Source organism: Gymnodraco acuticeps, unplaced genomic scaffold (genome assembly GCF_902827175.1).
Source record: "Gymnodraco acuticeps unplaced genomic scaffold, fGymAcu1.1, whole genome shotgun sequence".
Lineage (NCBI taxonomy): Eukaryota > Metazoa > Chordata > Actinopteri > Perciformes > Bathydraconidae > Gymnodraco > Gymnodraco acuticeps.
Genome location: NW_022991482.1, coordinates 25,964 through 27,500, shown reverse-complemented (window position 1 = coordinate 27,500; position 1,537 = coordinate 25,964). Strand labels below are relative to the sequence as shown.

The following is a 1,537-nucleotide window of genomic DNA, read 5'->3' as shown; positions in this document are numbered from 1 at the left end:
TGAGGTCCGAATTGAACTGGGTTTCTCAAACGGCCGCTATTATTACTGAAGCTTTGTCTTCTTCTAACCAGCCTGTAGGAGGAGACGAATTAGAAGCAGCAGCAGGAGGAGGAGGAGGAGGAGGAGGAGCGTTGGATGTTGTTGAGATTAAACCCAAAGTGGGAGGAGCCTCACCCGAGTCTGACCCCCCTCTGAAGGAGGAGGAAAAGGAGGAGGAGGCGCCCCCCCTCCCCAAAACTGACTGTCCCCCCCCTCATAGTGCCGGTACAGACTGCAGAGCAGAGAGTCCGTCCTGAGAGGAAAACAAAACCCAGTCCTCAGGCTCTCAGGATCAGGAGCCATTTTATTATTTTAAAAACATCTGATGGATTAGTTCCCAACCTGAGGCCACACAGGAAGTGAATTTTAGTTAATTTCTCCTCTTCAAATTAAAAAGAAAGGAAATGTTTTGGTTAAACTGCTTCTAGGAAACATGAATCTGAGCGTCATCTGCATTTAAAGTGATTTATTTTAGGAAGGAAGCCAAAACAACGGGAAGGTTTCCAATGAGTGAAACATGATTGATTGATTAATTATTAATCAGTAATTGATTAATAACTGATCAGTAATTGATGATCGGATAAATGATTGATAAGTTGTTGATCAGCCCTGATTCTGACAGACTGAAGCACAAACCTGATTTCTGTTTCAATCTGCTTTAATTTTGAAGAAAAGACTCTTTGAGAGCAGGAAGTGGACGGATGCCTTATCAATGATCCTTCAGAGACGCTCAGCAGCGGAGCCAGCTGATTGGTTGTGCAATATGACACCGTCATACCTCAGGCTCCGCCTCCTACCTTCAATGTGATTCGTTCTGGTGGTGCGTTCAGGTTCCCCTCGTCAGCTTGTAAATGTCAATCTGTTTGCTTCTGTCGTCACGTCGTCACAGCTTAAGGCAAATACACACAACTCCTGTGGTTCAGTCTTGGGTCCCTGAACGCACCATGAGCTGGGGTACCTGAACGCACAGCAGGCTGTTGTGAAGGAGGCGGAGCCTGCAGTGTGACATCACAGGAACTGAACAAAGTGATGTGGGGGGGGTATTTTTCTTCTTCGTGCCTCTGCTGGATGACTGTAGCCTCGTTAGCTGATCTGAAGCCTGAAACTCATCAAACTGTATTTAACTGTCCAGTAAACCAGTGCAGCTGTTTGCACACAGACGTGGGTTGTTGTTGTTTTTGTTCTAACTATTATTTCTGTCTGTATTGAAGCCTCAGATAGTTAATGAGGTTGATGGTGTGCTAAGAGTTTATTTGACAGATTTTTTTCAGACAAATGTGACCATCATTATAAATCAACTAAAAGAAAAGAATCCTTATCAAAGTTTTGATATTTTGAAGTTGGAATATTACAATAAATTAATATTTAAAGGTTTCAATATACAAACTTTTTTCAAGGGTCTTTGTTCTGGAATTTCTTTTGGACTAAATATTTAAAACTTTCTTTAAAAAAAACTTTTTAACACTTTTCACAATTACACAACTTTTCTAAAACTATG

At 41.8% G+C, this 1,537-nt stretch overlaps 1 protein-coding gene across 1 annotated transcript in view; it reads left to right on the top strand.

The window, feature by feature from the left end:
- tmem259 (transmembrane protein 259) overlaps positions 1 to 1,200 on the top strand; it is a gene marked incomplete at its 5' end in the record, with an annotated part of 13,207 nt that extends 12,007 nt beyond the window's left edge. Inside the window, 1 exon segment of the mRNA XM_034196717.1 lies at positions 1 to 1,200. This exon segment is cut by the window's left edge and continues 325 nt beyond it. Coding sequence (XP_034052608.1) covers positions 1 to 296 — 296 coding nt within the window.
- Positions 1,201 to 1,537: the final 337 nt, after the last annotated feature.